General features: G+C 28.5%; 1 protein-coding gene across 1 annotated transcript; it reads right to left on the bottom strand.

Moving 5' to 3' along the window:
• Nucleotides 1-11977: 11977 nt before the first annotated feature.
• Nucleotides 11978-13391, bottom strand: LOC113375416. The gene is made up of 4 exons (XM_026615353.1): nucleotides 13386-13391; nucleotides 13095-13245; nucleotides 12401-12522; nucleotides 11978-12238 (listed from the first exon to the last, which is right to left on the bottom strand). The coding sequence occupies exons 1-4, from the start codon at nucleotides 13389-13391 to the stop codon at nucleotides 11978-11980; spliced, it is 540 nt and encodes a 179-aa protein (XP_026471138.1).
• Nucleotides 13392-17178: the final 3787 nt, after the last annotated feature.

The raw sequence follows: 17178 nt of genomic DNA, 5'->3' as shown, positions 1-17178 counted from the left end.
GCTTTAAAAATTCGTCAAAGTATGCAAAAATTGGTATCGTTTTTTTGGCATTTGTCAAAATTAGACCTTTGATCGACGTTTTCTCCAAAACTCCTGAACAGATTTCAGAAATTTAAAAGCCATTTGATGTATCTCGATGAGGACTATAGTTTGCCAGTTTTGTGCGACAATCTGCCAAAACGTATCTTTGTCATTTGGGAAAAAGTGTTAAATTTTTCGTCCACATTTAAGCTCATCCTACCGAACCGATTTTAAAAAATCAAAAACTGTTCGAAAGATATTAGTTGGGAATGGTACTGATTAGTTTTAAGTGAAAATCTACCGAGCCGTTTTCTTGTAATTAACTGTTGAAAAAAAAATTTAAGCCGATTTTTATGGAACTTTTTTTGGCGATATACATCATGGTCTTATAAAACTTACTGAAATATTACGGCCTTACGACAAGTAGTTTAATTTTAAGAATTCATCAAAATTTGAGAAAACGAGTAGTTTTTTTGAAGTTTGTTAAAATTAAAATTAGACGATTTACTTGGTATGATGATAGAGTACTTGATCTTAATGAACATACTAAAGCATTAAAGTCCTACGGAATCTGGTTCAATTATAAAAATTGTTGATTTTCGAAAATTTGCTCTTAGAAAATATTTCGAGTTAACGTGTTCGTTCGTTTTCAATTATGTGTAATAAATCAACTTGGAATACTTTTCCAAATCACTCATAAATTAATTTATATTTGATTGATTAAGTCGTATATTTACACATATCGAGAAGTTCATGTAACTTGCCTCAAGGCTAAATACCAAACCAACTCTAGTTTAGAAAATCGAGGCAATTTGCGGGTTGATTATAATTAAATATTTTTAAATTTTCAATTATTTTCAACGTTTGTGCAATTATAATATTTGGGTTTTAAAACATTTTACTTATTTATTATGCGATATATTCTATTGAGCAAATCATTCCAAGAGAGCTAAAAAAAACTAGCTTTCCATTATTGATATTGTAAGAGCCGAATTGTATTTATCCATGCTTTCCCGTTATATTCAGAGTATCAGTTTGTTGTTTTAAAGTTAAATTTTTAACGTATTTCAGAAGTATTGTCGAAAAATCAGTAAAAACTGCAAAGAAATTACACATTTCTTAAACTATATTGAAAAAAATCTCATTACATTTGATATGTATTATTTCTGCATAGTAAAAAATTTAGAGTATAGACACCACTAGGTATAAAAAAGCCTTAAGATTTTCGTTCCAAAGTAAATTTTGTTTCCATTTTTCATATTTGTTCCATTTCCATAACCCTAACCACGCATATCTTCAACATTCAAAATTCATCAGATGCGAAACATTTGCAACAAAAGTAAACGTTACAATTCAATTTTTCGGAATAAACATGCCATTAAAGCACTGACTTCCCTTTTTTCCGATTATAATTTGATTATATTTTTTAACAAATTCCGTTTCAACTAAATTAGCTCGCAATTTTTCGTCAATAATACCCAATAATTAATTTAATCTTTCGCAGGTTTGCGCTTATGGGATTGAAACTAGATAATTTCTTCTTTGATTCCACGGCAACTTCAAACAAAAAAATGAATAAGTAGATTAACCAATAAATAGAGCTGTTATTTACTAATTTGCAGAGTTATTAATCGATTAATTGTTTCTACTGATATCACATTGCAAAATAAATATGCTTTTTGTGTCTCCGTATCCCTGGTTAAGTTAGATTGTTTATTATAATTTATTAAATTAACACTATATGAATAATTCCAGATTTTATATAAAAAAATATAAATATTATATTATAAATTTAATTTTCGAAACTCGTTTTGGCGCCCCCTAAGGCGTGCGCCCGCATTTTTTGCATGCATCGCATGCAAGGCAGGACCGGCCCTGTATATCCCCCAAAAAAGTTTCATAAAAATCGGCTTAAATTTGCTTTCAACAGTTAATTACATGAAAACGGCTCGGTAGTTTTTTACCTAAAACTAATCAGTATCATTGCCAATTAGTATCTTTCAAACAGTTTTTGATTTTAAAATCGATTTGGTAGTATGAGCTAAAAGGTGGACGAAACGTTTAACACTTTTTTTCAAATTACAAAGAAACGGCTCGGCGGATCGTCACACAAAACTGTGAAACGATAATCCTTATCGAGATACATCAAATGGCTTTTAAATTTCTGAAATCGGTTCAGGCGTTTTTGAGCAAACGTCGATGAAAGGTCTAATTTTGACAAATGCCAAAAAAACGACACCATTTTTTGCAAATGTTAACGATTTTTCAAAGTTAAACGAGTTGTCGTAGACCCCTAATTTTTAAGTATGACCTATAAAAGACCATAATATCTATATCCAAAAAAATCATGAAAATCGTCAAAAAATTTTTTTTCAACTGTTAATTACAAGAAATTGTGCCAGCGAATCTTTACCAAAAACTAATCAGGTCAATTCCGAACCAATATCTTTTAAACGGTTTTTGTATTTTTAGTATTTTTATCGATTCAGAATTGCGGGCTAAAAAGTGGACGAAAAAATGTTCACTTTTCTGCGATTTACAAAGAAACGGCTAGGCCAATCGTCGCGCAAAACTGACAAACGATAGTCCTCATCGAGATATATAGAATCATACTCTTCTTTTATCTATGCATAGAATGGCTTTTAAATTTTTGAAATTGGTCCAGCCGTTTTTGAGAAAACGTCAATTTACGGCAAAAAAATTGTTCACACACACGCATACTTATTCCAAATTTAGTCTCATTTGATCCAGAATGGCTTGAAACGTCGAGAAAACATAAAATTAGCGATTCGGATTTTTTGATGAAAGCATAAACTTCTCTCTCAGGAAGTTAACAAGTTGAGATAATTATAGGAAAGTTAATTATTATTTACCGAATTTTACATAATATCAAAAGAAATCAATTTTTGATCTACAAATTCATGTTCTTTAGATTTAATCAAACGCGTCGATGTCGAACAAAGTCCTAATTTGCAAATCAATTCTGAAACCCATCTGGACATAAGACATTCAGCTTTGGGGTACGGCCAGCCACTCAAATATCGAAATCTTGCAGAGGTTCCAAAATAAATTGCTTAAGCAAATCGCCAATGCATCAAAATACACCCCCAACTGGCTTTTTCAAGAGAGTTACTTTTATTAAGGAAGAGATAAAGTCATAAGTATCAACAGGCTTACCGCTCACCCAAATATTCTTGCAAGAAAGCTCTTAGAACAAATACACGACAGAAGATTAAAAAAATCTAAGATCTAATTATTAAGTACCTATTTTTCTAGTTTACTTTATATCATGTACAATTGATTTTATATCTCATGTAGATAGATGATCAAATGAATAAAATTAAAAAAAATCATGCTTTAGATATATCCAGTAAATTTAATAATTCATGGTCGATATGAGTGATATTGCAATTTAAAATCTATTGTGCAATTGTTACTAATGCTTGTTTTACAGATCATTATCCATGAGCCGCAACACTTTTAACGTACCCACTTTTATTTTCAGTGTTTGCTGCTAACAAAACTGTACTTTAGCAGTTATATAAGTTATTTATTATACATCATTACAGTGGACATCATTGATCATCTGCACTTCTTCTACACCCACTATATTTCGAGTTTAATTTTATCAAAGTATCATAAAGAATGCATTTTATTTAATATGAATGCTAGCCAGGTTTTTATAATAATATTTTACTAACTGGGTATGGTATTTTTATTTTAAATTATTTATTACTATTTATAAACTAAACTAGTGGTGTATGGCATCGTGCCTTAAGGCAAATTGCTTAAACTTCTCGTACCGTAACAAAATATTCGAGGAATATTAAATGTTTTCAAATAGATCAGTATAAATTCTGTAATATTGTCTAATATTTATAACAATTATATAAACTGAATTACAAAGTAAAAATTATTCACTTAAAATATATAAGTGAGCTTTAGAACTTTAACCAGAATTAGAATTGAAATCTGAATTATTTTCGATATACAAAAAAAAAAAAATTTAGAAAAAAAGATTAAAATGAAATTTTTTTCGAGAGCAATTGTTTCGTCAACACAAGCAGAAAGTTTTTTGAATTATTCAAATCGGATGCTTATTTCTCTCAAAAACTTCCATTTTTACATTTAGCTCGGTATCTTCAAAATGGCTGGACCTGTCTTTGCCAAAAACTAACCACCACTTTTTCCAATCATTACAAATAGAATGTTTTTTAGATCATTCAAATAGGATGCTCCGTTCTCTCAAAAACTCGATTTCTATTTTCTGCACTCTTTGCTCTTTATCTCCGTAGAAGCTGGACCTGCCTTTGCCTAGATCTAATCAGCACACCTTCCTATCAACAGGAATCGAATGTTTTTTTAAACCATTCATATCGGTTGATCCGTGTGCCCGAAAACGTGTACGAAAAAATGCGGACACACAAAACATAGGCACACATCCATTTTTTCTGAGGTATGCCAAAATGTTCAGAAACTTTCAAAACGTGGAGAAATGCAAAAATTTTCATTTTCGATTTTTGGTTCATTACTGTAACTACCCTAAGGAAAGTTAAAAAATAAGAATTTCAGTTTTTGTTTTTTACAAATACTACATGAAATGTAACAAATAAAATTGCGCTAATACAGGCAAGTATAGCATCAAAACAATGAAGATACTTGAATCTAACTTCCCGTAGGGTAATTTATAGTAATCGCACAAAATCGAAAAAGAAAATTTTATATGTCTTTACGTTTCAGAAGTTTCAAAAGTTTCAAAGTTTTTATTTTTAATTTAGTAGTTGGTACGGGAAGTTTTAGCAATTTGCCTTAAGGCACGATGCCATGCACCACTACTAGTCGTAGATTACATTACATACATAATAATAAACTGTAGAAATAAAATATTTAGGTACGTATGTGTAAATAATTTGTTTGCAATATATATTTGGTAATCATGATATATAGGTTTTTTATAACAATTTGTTTAAAATATTTTGTAATTGTCATTTGACGTAAGTAAATTCATTGCTATATCACGAATTGGTCGCGATTTGTATTCCGGATAATCAGGAATCCGTGTAACTGAGGGCTGAATAAACGAGTTTTTACTGTATTATTAACCTATTTTCGTTAGACACAATAACTGTTATTGGTTTTATCTATTCCAAAAAATAGGAGTTGAGATACTTCATGATAGTGAATCCTTTCAGACGCACCATCGCGGTCACGTCCTCAAATTCTTCGTCACAATCAATATAAGCAGGGTCTTCAGGATCTTGGAGTTTCCGCTGCTTGATTTGCACCCAGATCAACTTGACTATATTGTAACGTGTTTCGGGTTCATCACTGCCAATTAATTTGGCCAATGAGAGCGATAGACGATACGTCTATGAATTCCCCAATTTCTAGCCGCACGTTTCTGCAAAAATAATAATAATATGAATTATAGTATATATATATATATATATATATATATATATATATATGTTTAATTTGAGTTTAATAATCGGGCGTAACATCAATAAAAATAGTATGAGTTTTTTTTAAAAATTTATTTATTTAAAATCCATACGTTTCGGCTAGCATCTTAGCCATCATTCAGTGGTAATCAAGTTAACTATAAAAATTGAAACTAAATAAATTATATGAAAGGAAATTTGGTGGAAAAACAATAATAATAATAATAGTAATAAAACACTTACAATTTTGTATCCTAATATAGCATATGAAACCATTATTAATCCATGGTATGAGTATGTGCACATTGATAAGATATATATTTTTTAACACAAACATCACAAATGGTAAAACACACTAATAATCATGATAACTTAACAAGTTGTCGAAACTATGTATTTACTCTTTGGAGTTTAGGATAGAAATGTCACATTTTTCTCAAAGCAGTTTTTAGCATGTGTTGATATTTTTTGGAAAATTTAAAAGGCGATGGGATTTTGTTATTTTTTAAGGAATTTTGACACGCTATTAAGAAACCACGTGTTCGTTTCGATAAGGGCCGTATTGTCATTGCGTTTATTTATGACTTTGTCGTTATGTAATTGTAAAAACAACCCCTCAGCGAATCTTCTTTTAATTGTATTCTCTTCAAAATGTAAAATTTTAGGGTTAAAAAAATCGATATTATGATTTAAATTTTTAATATGCTCAGTTAACATTGTTTTAAATTGCTTAGGATTTTTTGAATTATTTTTGTGTTGATTAAGGCGTTTACTCAGGTTTTGGCTAGTTTCTCCAATATAAAAGAGTTCGCAATTAGAGCAATTAATTTGATATACTAAATTCCTGAGGCGGTCAAAATTGAACTTAGATTTCATTTGTGTAAAAATTGAACTAAGGGTTGCATCACAATTACATACCAACAGAATGCCACATTGTTGAAATAGTTTTTTCCACGAGAAATATAAATCTTTTACGTACGGTAGGCAAATGACACCAGTATATGAGTCTAAGCGGTTTTTATGGTCTGTGAGGTCTTTTTGTTTGTTAAAAATGTAACTGCGTCTGTTATTTATGATCGAGTTGATTATGTTCGTAGGATATGAGTTGTTTTTCAGTGTGTTTATAACCAGGTCAATGTTCGTGTCCCAGAAGTTTTTGTCAGATAGTAATATGGCGTGGTCTGTTAAATTTATTATTGTCGCAATTTTCATTTTAAGAGGGTGGTATGAGTGGTAATTTATGTATCGTCCGGAGCTAGTTGGTTTCTGGTACCAGTTAGTAATTAGTCGGTGGTCATTTGTACGTATGAGTCTGATGTCTAGAAAGCTAATCGAATTCATTGTCTCTAATTCTACGGTAAACTGTAGTTTTTTATTAAAATTGTTAAAATTATCAGTAAATATGTTAATGTCTTCTTCCGGAATACAAGTAATGATATCGTCTACATATCGGTAATAAAAGATTTGTTTATTGTAATTATTATTTATTATAGACCGATTGTTTCAGACATAAATTCTCCACTATACAAATTATCCAAGTACATTAGTAATATCTTAACAACAATAACAAAACAGTCCCCATATTACATTAAAAATTCCTTCGAGCTTGTAAAACTTCTTAATAATATTTCCATTCCCAATAATTATAAACTAATTAGCCTAGACGTTATATCCCTATTTACAAATGTCCCACTAGACTTAATACTAGACGCCATCACTAGCAGATGGAGTGAAATTAGCCCTCACACCACACTATCCTTACATTGGTTTAGAGAAATCATCAAATTCATTGTCTCTAACACCTATTTTGAATTTAATGGATCATTTTATTACCAAATTTTTGGCACCCCAATGGGATCTCCCGCATCTCCGTCTTTAGTAGAAATTTCCTTACAATTAGTAGAAAACAAAATTTTTAATAATTACAATAAACAAATCTTTTATTACCGATATGTAGACGATATCATTACTTGTATTCCGGAAGAAGACATTAACATATTTACTGATAATTTTAACAATTTTAATAAAAAACTACAGTTTACCGTAGAATTAGAGACAATGAATTCGATTAGCTTTCTAGACATCAGACTCATACGTACAAATGACCACCGACTAATTACTAACTGGTACCAGAAACCAACTAGCTCCGGACGATACATAAATTACCATTCATACCACCCTCTTAAAATGAAAATTGCGACAATAATAAATTTAACAGACCACGCCATATTACTATCTGACAAAAACTTCTGGGACACGAACATTGACCTGGTTATAAACACACTGAAAAACAACTCATATCCTACGAACATAATCAACTCGATCATAAATAACAGACGCAGTTACATTTTTAACAAACAAAAAGACCTCACAGACCATAAAAACCGCTTAGACTTAGAATCATATACTGGTGTCATTTGCCTACCGTACGTAAAAGATTTATATTTCTCGTAGAAAAAACTATTTCAACAATGTGGCATTCTGTTGGTATGTAATTGTGATGCAACCCTTAGTTCAATTTTTACACAAATGAAATCTAAGTTCAATTTTGACCGCCTCAGGAATTTAGTATATCAAATTAATTGCTCTAATTGCGAACTCTTTTATATTGGAGAAACTAGCCAAAACCTGAGTAAACGCCTTAATCAACACAAAAATAATTCAAAAAATCCTAAGCAATTTAAAACAATGTTAACTGAGCATATTAAAAATTTAAATCATAATATCGATTTTTTTAACCCTAAAATTTTACATTTTGAAGAGAATACAATTAAAAGAAGATTCGCTGAGGGGTTGTTTTTACAATTACATAACGACAAAGTCATAAATAAACGCAATGACAATACGGCCCTTATCGAAACGAACACGTGGTTTCTTAATAGCGTGTCAAAATTCCTTAAAAAATAACAAAATCCCATCGCCTTTTAAATTTTCCAAAAAATATCAACACATGCTAAAAACTGCTTTGAGAAAAATGTGACATTTCTATCCTAAACTCCAAAGAGTAAATACATAGTTTCGACAACTTGTTAAGTTATCATGATTATTAGTGTGTTTTACCATTTGTGATGTTTGTGTTAAAAAATATATATCTTATCAATGTGCACATACTCATACCATGGATTAATAATGGTTTCATATGCTATATTAGGATACAAAATTGTAAGTGTTTTATTACTATTATTATTATTATTGTTTTTCCACCAAATTTCCTTTCATATAATTTATTTAGTTTCAATTTTTATAGTTAACTTGATTACCACTGAATGATGGCTAAGATGCTAGCCGAAACGTATGGATTTTAAATAAATAAATTTTTAAAAAAAACTCATACTATTTTTATTGATGTTACGCCCGATTATTAAACTCAAATTAAACATATATATCAACATCAAATTCAAGACTATTCAAAAATATATATATATATATATATATATATATATATATATATATAGTTATTTGATCGAATGTCAGAACTTATGGGTATTATGAGTTGTAATAAATTTTGACTTTTAACAACGTTTATAGATGACAATCCGTTTTTTGGGATGAATTTTTAATATTACTTACTTATTACTTTTCAATGCTTCTATAAGGACTATTTTTCACTAAAAATATTTTGCTATCTATAATTTCAAGTAAGAACCTATGTAAGTGGTAACTGAAATCTATATTTATTTTTCAATATATTCTTCACAAGTATTTGTAAATGCCTACCATACTACCTTCATATATTCGTTTTTATGATGTTGTTTTAGTTGTATTGATACATCTTTTTTATTAGTATATATTGTTTTACTTTTCAATTACTTTTTGCCTCATGAATTAATACTTCAAGCCTCCTTTCTTGTATGCCTACTCGACCCCATGGTGCTGAACTGCGGTAATAATATTAATAGAATTAGTAGCGTATGGGAATGCTATTTCAAATACTTTTATATCTAATTATCATAACTTTAACTAAAAATTTGAATTAATGCAAAATTTATTTTAAATTAATTTTTATAAATGTTTCATTAATATAATTGATGTTTGATAACAAAATAATGTAAGAGAAAAATTCCATTTTAAAAAACTAATATCGGATAAATTTGCAAATATATTAGATGAATCGGATAAATTAAACGCATATAAATAAAAAAATCCTATGAAGTTGTAATGAAGCAAATTAAATCCACTAAATATATTTACTATTAAGACAAATTAGTTGACAAAGCAGTATTAGATGTAGTATACCATTAAATTAAAATCAAAGATTTTTCTAATAAAAAAAATTTGTAGCAGATAAATGACATTTGTCATTGGCATAAAATTGAAAACTCAAAAAAAAATTGAAAAATCAAAATTTAAATACAAAATACATTAAGTGATAATACAACAAATGTTCTTATAATTAATGTTACTCACATTTATTTTGTTCCTCGCTCTTACTGAAGATTTATAAAAAAAATAAAATTTAAAACATTTTTCACTCAATGGGAAACATTAAACATTATGTTTATTTATCTATGGAAAACACATTTTTTGATGAAATGCTCAAATCCCTATACTGAGATTAAATTTTCGTTGCCTAAAACTACAAGCAAAAGAATGTTGAGATAAGAAAAATAAAAAACGTTTTTTGATTCTATTTATTTCAATTGATTACAATACATATTTTATAAAATAACAAAAAACTTATTTTTGTCGTTGTCCAAATCGACCGAATCATTCGAAATAAAAAATGGCAATTGTGAAAGATTCGATTCGTCGAGTTTCATTGGTTATGAACGGTAGTATAATAAACATAGTAATTTCATTTATTAAAAATATAATAATGATTATATTTTCACAAATTTGGGATAATATTCATAATTCTTATTATATTCAAATGTTGACCATCATATCCATTTGCTATTAGGTGAGACTAATATTATAAGCGTAGAGTTTATAAGCATCGTTAAAAATTAATTTAACTATTATTAATTAATTATGCAATAATATATTCATAAAAGTGGTCTATATATAGTTGTACTATTCTAATATTATTTATATCTAATTAGCTTAAAGATGACATACATAATATTAGAAAGTTAATTTTTATTTACATTAAATCAAAATCTAATTATTATCGATAATTAATTTTTTTAATAATTTTAATATCTTGGCACAAATACTATAATTGTTTTGTACTCTTATTATTTCTTAGTGACATGTTAATTACACCTTTCAAAACAAAAGCAAACACATTTCACAATCTTACGTTAAATCGTATATCGTTATATTTTTAGGTTTTAAAGCACTAAATATTTTGGGATGTTTTAGGAAACATGCTTATTTGTGTTTATGTTTCTACAACGTGGCTTTATGGACGGCAACTCAAACGGTTGTCCTATCTCTACATAATATTTTTTTATTACAGTTTCTGTACAGCTATTGATTTTTTATTGATACAACATTGCATAGAAAAATGGATATATGTGTGTATGTGTGTGTGCGGATACAAATTTTTGTCGACGATTTTGCGAACACGGATCAACCGATTTGAATAATTAAAAAAATCATTCGATTCCTACTAATAAAGAGAAGTGCTGATTAGTTTTTGGCAATGGCAGGTCTAACCGTTTTGAAGATACGGGGCAAAAAGTGCCAAAAATGGTAATTGATTTTTTGAGAGAACGGAGCGTCTGATTTGAATAATTCAAAAAACATTTTACTTGTATCGATAAAATAAACAACTGGTGAAATTTTTGTAAAGGCAGATCCAGTGTCTCCGGAGATCCAATAAAAAAGTAAAAATCAATGCCATTTATCAAAAATGATCATTAGACATATGTACATCGTGTTATCAGATATTCTTTACAGATTACAATAATAATTACAAATTTTATTTACATTTATATAGTTTCCATACGAATAATTACACGTTAGACAACTTCGCAGCGCTTACACGCTTTGATATTTCGACACCAAATCAGTTATGCAGCGCGATTGTTAAAAAAAAAGTTCAACATTTTTAAAAAATTCAAAATACAAAATAAATTATAATATAAAAAAAATTCAAAAAAAGTGTAATTTTTTCAAAAATTATAAAATTTCTCAAAAATCTTATTTTTTCTAAGTTTTGCAAAGTTTATTTTAAAAAATTTAGTTTTCGATACGGGAAGTTCCAGCAATTTGCCTTAGGCAACGATGCCAAACGTTACTTATTTTGTTAGAAACATTTTGCTATCTATATTCTCAAGAGAAAACCGATATCACTACTGCTTGACAACAGGCTGCTACCTCTGATTTTAAATCCTCTTAAGGACTCAGGGGGAGCCATTTACAAGAAGTTTATATGTATACATTACATACACACAAGCACAAATACGCATAACTTTCGCAATGATCCCAAAATATTTTATAATTTTTAAAGCGGAATAATACACATTTCAAAGTGATATCTGTCAGTCAGTTAGTTGCAGTATAATTAAACGAACTAACTTTAACTTTTCAAAGATTACGAGCACGCAAGTGACAAATGACAAATATTTTTAATGATAGCTCAAAAAATTCAAAGGTGGCAAAAGTTGTTGACTTGGTGTTTGCGAGTGAAATGGTGGCACTTCGGGAGATGAAAATGGACGTGGCGATGAACATAATTTTTGGTATGGATAAGTTGGAATGTTGGATTCAATATTTGGCGGTATATACGAAATTGGCGGCCGTGATTTAGGAGTTAACGATACATACGGTGCAGGTCGTGGTTCCGGCACCCATTCCGGCTGTTTGCCATTTGCTATTCTGAGAACTTCCTGAAAATAGATTTTTAGTTTTAGTTCGATAGTTATATTTGAATTTGTAAAATTTTTGCATATATTTGCTGTGATTTCGATAAACTTAAAGTGATAAATACAAATGTACACAAACGTGGAATGCAATTTTATAAAATTCGAACAAAATTGGCAAAACATTACTTTCATTGTATGTCCTTTTCCAATGTAGACTGTTTTTGATTTCAGAATTCGATAACCATTTTTGTCAGCAATGTAATCTTTTAGCCGAAAGTATCCAACGTTGTCCAGCCATCCTTCTGAACCTGCAAATAACCAATTTTGGTATGTTAACATATCCTTAATTGTTATCAAACAAAATAAATATATTCAGAAAAGTCAGTAAGACAAAATACCAGTTGCATGTAGTATGGTATAGATATGAGAAATTAAGTGCAACAATAAGTAAAATTTGATTTTTCTAGGTATTCAAAAAAAAATAGACGTCATCCAAAATCTTCCGGCTCTTTTAAACGAAGGCATGCGTATAGATAATATGGTTGGAAATAATATAATTTTAACATAATTTAATTAATAAAAAAAGTTAATCACTATATATATAACAAACTAGTTATAAATCGTACTTCGGTTTTAAATCAAAGTTACTACGAAAAGGCCAACTTTTACATATTCGTATAGTAATTTTTTGAACATCTAGTTTTACTATCATTCCTTAACACAAAAAAGATTAGACACTATTTGGACGGTTCGATGTGTATTTATAATATTTAATAATTAATTAAGTATGCATACATTTTTTCAATTAAATAACAGTTACTAGCAAAAATATTATAATAGAACAATTTTATATGTTTAGTGAAGAACAAAATTGTTATACCTATAACTGTTCCATCGGCTAAACGACGTTCTTTTCGATACTGCCCGCTATCCGTCTGATACCGAAAATATCTTTCTGGACCTTCATCAGTTTGAATATGGTATTCGGTCTCGGTTGGTGTCAACCAAGCAAATCCTGTGTCCAGTAACACCTTTCAAAAATATTCAAATAGATTATAAGAATAATAAAATAATTTACATAATTATCTACAGCACATAACACTAAAACTTTCAATTGTAGTAGATTAATTATTACTAACTAATTAAATACAGACTGTAGTTAATGAATTACAACCATTTTTTGACACACAGATTGATATTGATATTGACAGGATATTCCAATACTGAAGAAGGCATAAAATTGTATGTCGAAACGTATAAAACACGAAATATTTTTCTTTTTGTTTGTTTTTATGTTTTTCAGCATTTTATATAAAGGTTGGTACCTTTACGATACTTCTTTAGTACGGATTCACTCTAACACGAATATTGAAATTGAATTGAACATTGAAAATTGAAAATATTCCCCTAATTATAAATAAATAAATATAAATATAAATGATCTTCATAATACATTACTTGAAGGTTTCACTCTAACACGATTCGAGAAATGGGCAAATCCCTAATAAAATATGAAATATAATAAAAGCTATTATTAGTGAAATCACCGTACAGTGGCTCAGTAAATGGAACATAACTAGTGTATATTTATTTATCGATATTTTTCAATCGATGATTATATCGAAAAAAAAACTTAAACTTACCCAAACTTTATAAGTTGTTGGGCTGAAACTTCTCCTCACATCTAATATTGAGATGGTAACCCAACGGTTGATCCACCCATATTTGATTACATTATTATTAGAATTTATTTAATAGTACTGCTTAGTATTCAATTTGGCGCAACAATGCTCGGGAAGGGCTATTTTCACATGAAAACATACTTAAGATCTATATTCTCAAGTGAAAATTGATATCGCCACTGCTTGATATCAGGGTTGTTCATGACGGGGGTTGGGATCCGCGATCTGTCTGATCGCATATTTACGCATTACCCACTCCATATTTCTTATATAAAGATCTTTCAAACAAAATGTGCACAAAATTTAAAAAACAAATCACGAGTTCCTAGTACCATATAAAGAATATTATAAAGATCTTTTCACTAGAAGAAAGCAATAAAAAATAAATGATTTTTGCTAAAAATAGTGCTTGAATATGAAGGTAGTACTGGAAAATGCTCATTGTCAGAAGATGTGCACATCTTGCTAGAAATAAAACTCTTGCTTTGAATGGCATATTATATAGTTGCGACGCAAAAAAATTTTATTTATTTAGTACACATTGCTTCTATTACTGAATAATGTAAGTTTTGTGTTGATATATAAAAAATAGATAAAATAATTAATAAAGTAATAAAAATCAATAAAAAATGTATATATGTTGCGTCCGATTATTACACTTTGTTATTGCACATGCCAACATTTTTTTATTAGTTTTTTTCTGCAATCTGTTTTTTTATAAACAATAAGCAGAGACAGCTAATAATATATATTTTACAATATTAACTAAAAAATGGTAACAACACCCATCGACTTATATGAAATTCAAAATTAATCAAATATATATATATGAACTTTGAATAATTTTATATATAATATAATATATATATATATATATATATATATATATATATATATATATATATATAATAAAAATCTGAACTAATTCAAATATACTGAATCCATATGTTCCAGAGTGCACAAGGCCGTCGTTCAGTGTAATAAAAAAAATTCACCTGTATTAGTTAACACTATACTATTACTACTAAATGGTTAATTACAAGTAATTAATAATTGGAACATTGAAACACTTAAAAAAAACATTTATACGTGTGTGAAATTGAAATGTTTTAAGGTATAATTCATATTAAAAAAGCTTTTGGAAATATTAACTACCCAGAATTCGGAACTCGATATAATCCATCTCTCACTTTGCGAGTCTGATTTGAAAAACACTTATCACTGTTTATTAAATTTTCACTTTATGACTATTCACTTTCTGATAATTAAAAATTTAGATAATTTTTAACACATATCATTTTATTGATTTTTTTTATTGCTGATGATGGCACAGTTTCAATTATCACAAATTAATAGAAAATCCATTAAATCAATTAAATATTTATTTCTTTGAATTTTCACATATCTGAGCGGTTTGGGTTTTAGAAATTCATTTAGAATTTCTAGAAACAGATTTATTTATTTTCCACTAACTTAATATCCATTTGGTCGTTTACACACCAGCACACCACTGTAGCTTTATATTCACTAACTTTTGTTCAATTCACTTAGAAAATTTTCGGCAACTCGTTAATTAATGTTCAATGTATTTCGTTAGGAAAAATAAGAAATGTCTTAACAAAATATAAGGAAAATCTTGGATATGAAATATAGAATAGCTCACAATTATTGTTAAAGTGTTTGTTCCTAGAATTCTATTATGTTATTAAACTCTGTATCCACGCTCCAATCAGGTGAAAGGTACAAGAAAGTTTGATACATTTATGTTCACGAAGTTCAGTTTTAGCAAAATTGCAACATAACACGATATTTAGTAAATATAAGATAAAGTTATCATTTTAATACAATATTTTGAATTAAACTAAATATTTCAAAATGCACCGGAACTAACACCTTATTGGGGTTGTATGTTAAATAAAGCAAGTTGATTAAAATAGATCGATCTTTTCCTTTCTCTATTAAAATATGTGACGAACCATTTATATTATGGTTTAAAAAATTATGGTTTGAAAAAATTATTATATTATGCAAAAAATAAAATTATTATATATAAAATAGTTAATTAAAAATTACTATATGGTTATGGAAATGGAAATATTATTAAAGGTTAAATTATGGAGAGGATTTTAGGAGGGTTAAATTAAACGTGTGCATAGAGAAATATATTTTTTTCTATACATTGACATAAACACACACACACATATATATATATATATATATATATATATATATATGTGTGTGTGTGTGTGTGTGTGTGTGCGTTGGTGTGTGTCTATTATCGTGTGTCTGCATGTATATGTGTAAGTGTGATGTAAATATGTTTAAAAATTCATACTTAATATAGAATTTATTTATACAAGTGCATTCTCTCCACCAAGTCTAGTTTTTAGTTGATTGGTGCAACAAAACCAAAAATAATACTTACAAAAAGTGCAAACAACTCTACTTTCATATTCCTATAGTATTGAACTGGTTAGAGATTTAACTTGATTGAAGTTACTTCCAACTCTTCTGTAATTAATAAGAAAACACATTTATTATAAATTTCGATTTTTGTTTGAAAAATTAGTAATGCCACTATGAAATGTTAATCGTTTAATTAAAATTTAATATAAATAATCAATAATACTGAATTAAAATTTTTCTGGAATATTATAAAACAATGCTGATAGTATATTAAGTCATATACTTATTTATAGATGTAAGTTTGTAAATATAAGGATAATATGTATGTATATATACATATGTAATCAAGCATATATTAGTTTATTATTATTCACGTTGAAGTTATGTTAACAATGCAGTAAAATGAGTTAAGCGTTCTACTGACCAGGGTTCAATCAAATTCAAACGTTACGCAGTTTTGTTATTATTATTATTATTTTTTTTTGATAAATCTCCAGATTCAGAATTTTAGTGTTATATAGTGCTAATAAATAATCGTAAAAATAGTAACGAGATTAGATTAGATTTTAGTTATAAACTGAATGATTGTCTTTGCTCACATTTCGGTATGTATGTTCGGGCGGAGGTGCTCCGGAGCGTTTGCTTCGCCGGAACGTTTCTATCGTCTGTTACTGACTCTCTTTAATGTGTCTTCGATGTGTGTGTCCCTGGTTATTTGCGACATGCATCACACGTCAAAGGAATTGCTTTGCTACGATTGCAAATGATTTTTATAAACGATTGTTCATTGTCAGTTTATCTGTGAGATTTTTTGTATCTTTTATCTCGCTTCAGCATTTATTCTTAAGGCTGTTTTACATTCGGTTACAGATTGCG

The sequence above is a fragment of the Ctenocephalides felis genome, unplaced genomic scaffold, assembly GCF_003426905.1.
Source record: "Ctenocephalides felis isolate EL2017-DRISC unplaced genomic scaffold, ASM342690v1 CF-g0.4_SCAFFOLD_01886, whole genome shotgun sequence".
In the NCBI taxonomy this organism is placed as follows: Eukaryota; Metazoa; Arthropoda; class Insecta; order Siphonaptera; family Pulicidae; genus Ctenocephalides; species Ctenocephalides felis.
Note: the sequence above shows the minus strand (reverse complement) of the source record. Positions and strands in the feature narration are given on the sequence as shown.

What these genes read in the sequence shown, in the direction of transcription:
- LOC113375416 (XM_026615353.1), bottom strand. An exon ending in AGCCGATGGAACAGTTATAG is followed by an intron (nt 12,523 to 13,094) that starts GTATAACAATTT and finishes GGTTATTTGCAG; the next exon opens with GTTCAGAAGGATGGCTGGAC. An exon ending in GAAAAGGACATACAATGAAA is followed by an intron (nt 12,239 to 12,400) that starts GTAATGTTTTGC and finishes ATCTATTTTCAG; the next exon opens with GAAGTTCTCAGAATAGCAAA.